Below are 2,220 nucleotides of genomic sequence, written 5' to 3' on the forward strand. Positions count from 1 at the left end.
GGTTGGGTTAGCCGAGCTTCCCCCCCGGGGGGACCGTGCAAATCCGCGGAGGATTTGCTCCGGCTGCTCGCGGCCGCCGCCACTGCAGAGAGGAGCCCGCCCCCGACGCCGCCGCCACCGCCACCGCCGCCCCCTGTGGTGGCACTCACCGCTAGTAATTTTAATTTTCCATCAATTTTGTTTTGTTTTTTAAATTTATCAAGGATTTTCTGTTGAATCCCTACTTTTTTTCTAAATTTTCTGAAGGTATTTCAAATTTTCCCGATTTGTTTTAGGAAAAGTTTCCATTTTTTCTGGGAGAATTTTCCGACGTTAAGGTCCCCATACTCACCGCCAGCAGCCCCACGCGGTTGGCACGCTCTCTCCGCGCCAGCTCCCGCAGCACGGGGTCCGCGATGACGATGCCCGTGTTGTCCTCGAGGTACTGGTTGCGCGCCGGGTACAGCGACGTGGTCACTGCCCGCAGCCGCTTGTGAAACTGGCCGCGGGTCAGGGTGTCGCCAGTGCTCCTGCAGGCACCCACCACCAACCAGGTCGCCGACGATGACGTCAGAAACGTCCCCTCAGTGTTCAAAGACCTAGTGCCCTTTTCCCATCTAGTTCCCCTCCTCCTTTTTATTTCCGAGGGAGAAGGTCTATTTGATGACGATTCCCCCGAATATTCAAAGAGGAAAAGGAGAGGTTTGGGCGCGCATCGGCGGGAGTTGGTCTGTTTGCGTTTAGTGCGGGCTGTCCGTTTGTCCGTTCTGTCTGTCTGTCCGTTTGTCCGTTCGTCTGTCTGTCCGTCTGCCTGGGCCGCCTGTCGGGTCGCCACAAACTTTCCCCCAAACACTGGAAGGCGAACTCCTCTAAAGCAACAAATATCACTTCGGTTGAATAATTCCCCCAAGCGCAGAGCCTCGTCCACTGGCTGCCCGCCGCAGCGGTGGGTGCCACCGCCCCGCCAAAGAGGGGTAAAGTGGTTATTTTAATGCCCGATTAACGCAAAGAGTCCATTAATTATTTTTATTCCGTCATGTTTTTGTATGATGGTTTTTGGGGGTTGTTTAGTAAATATTCGGTGAGGTACTCGTTGGTTCGAACTCTGCGGCCCCCAAGCGCGTGGCGGAGCGAAATAAGTGATGACAAAGCTTTGCTCTCGACGGCCCCTTGCCGCGGCGGCCGGGACTATGCTCCACGGCTTTACAAAGGAAGCCAATTCGGGCGTGATGAGGTGGGGTGGGGCGGGGCAGGGCGGGGCTGGGCGGGGCACCAAAGTCGCGAACCATAGCCGCTGTTGGCGACGCACTCAAGGCGTGATGAGGGAACGCAAGGGGCCGCCCGGACTCCAAAAGTCGCAACATCCTCTAACCTCTATTATTGACTTATAGAAAAAGATGATAAAAAAAAACCTTGAAAATCTTTTTGGTTGAATGACACATAGCGCAGCACATGTGCTAACGTCGGCTGATTTTCATGTTGGGGCGTTTTTTTCTTTTTACCTCTCAGAGATAATGTCTACTCTTTTTATAGGATTCTCTTCTCGGCCTACCTGCATGTCCTGCGATGTCACACTCGCACCTCGTCCTCCCCTCTCCCTCCCAAATCCCCATCTTTTTCTTTTCTTTCCTTTTTTTCTGCGCTCTCGCTTTAGACGCTGTACTATACTGCTATAACGAAATCATTCTCACGGAAAATTAAGTTGCGGTTGAATTACACGAGCAATCTGCATTGTGTCGGAAGGCGGGGGGACAAAGAGTGAGCTGTGGTGCGTGAGAGAGAGAGAGAGAGAGAGAACGAGTATGAGACAGAACTGGATGGAAAGAGACAGAGAGCACATATCCTCCCCAGAGTACCGTGCGAGATAATAATTCGTCATTCCGAGCTGGGAAAATAGAATCAAAAAAATTGCAGACGTCAGAGAGGAGAGGCCGGCCGGTGGTGGTGGTGGTGGTGGTGGTGGCACGGCAGGCGGCAGCTTTCTGTGAGCGGAACGGCAGTCTGGGACTGTCGCCGCGCTGTCTGTATGCACGGAGGGCTTGGCACCGGGCGCGCGCACTTCTGCACGAATCAAATTGGATTTCACGTGCACATTCACACAGACACACACTCGTGCACACAGTCACGCCCGAGTGTGTGTGTGTGTGTGCTCGAGAGGAGCAGAAGCAGACGACGCGGCGGAAAAGGAGTCGTGGTGCGCCGATTGACCGGAAGGAGAGAGAGAGGGAGGGAGGTTAGGGG

The 2,220-nt window shown here is 54.1% G+C and overlaps 2 protein-coding genes across 2 annotated transcripts in view; one reads left to right on the forward strand and one right to left on the reverse strand.

Annotated features, from left to right (window-relative positions):
* The window catches only part of LOC113213110 (nitric oxide synthase, salivary gland), an 88,233-nt gene that overhangs the window by 46,346 nt on the left and 39,667 nt on the right, over positions 1 to 2,220 (forward strand). The gene's annotated exons all lie outside the window — the stretch shown is intronic.
* The window catches only part of LOC113213114 (cilia- and flagella-associated protein 299-like), a 6,796-nt gene that overhangs the window by 2,620 nt on the left and 1,956 nt on the right, over positions 1 to 2,220 (reverse strand). Inside the window, exon 2 of the mRNA XM_052269574.1 lies at positions 332 to 509. Coding sequence (XP_052125534.1) covers positions 332 to 509 — 178 coding nt within the window. The remainder of the gene's footprint in view (positions 1 to 331; positions 510 to 2,220) is intronic.

The sequence above is a fragment of the Frankliniella occidentalis genome, unplaced genomic scaffold (genome assembly GCF_000697945.3).
Source record: "Frankliniella occidentalis isolate FOCC.00 unplaced genomic scaffold, Focc_3.1 Scaffold95, whole genome shotgun sequence".
Lineage (NCBI taxonomy): Eukaryota > Metazoa > Arthropoda > Insecta > Thysanoptera > Thripidae > Frankliniella > Frankliniella occidentalis.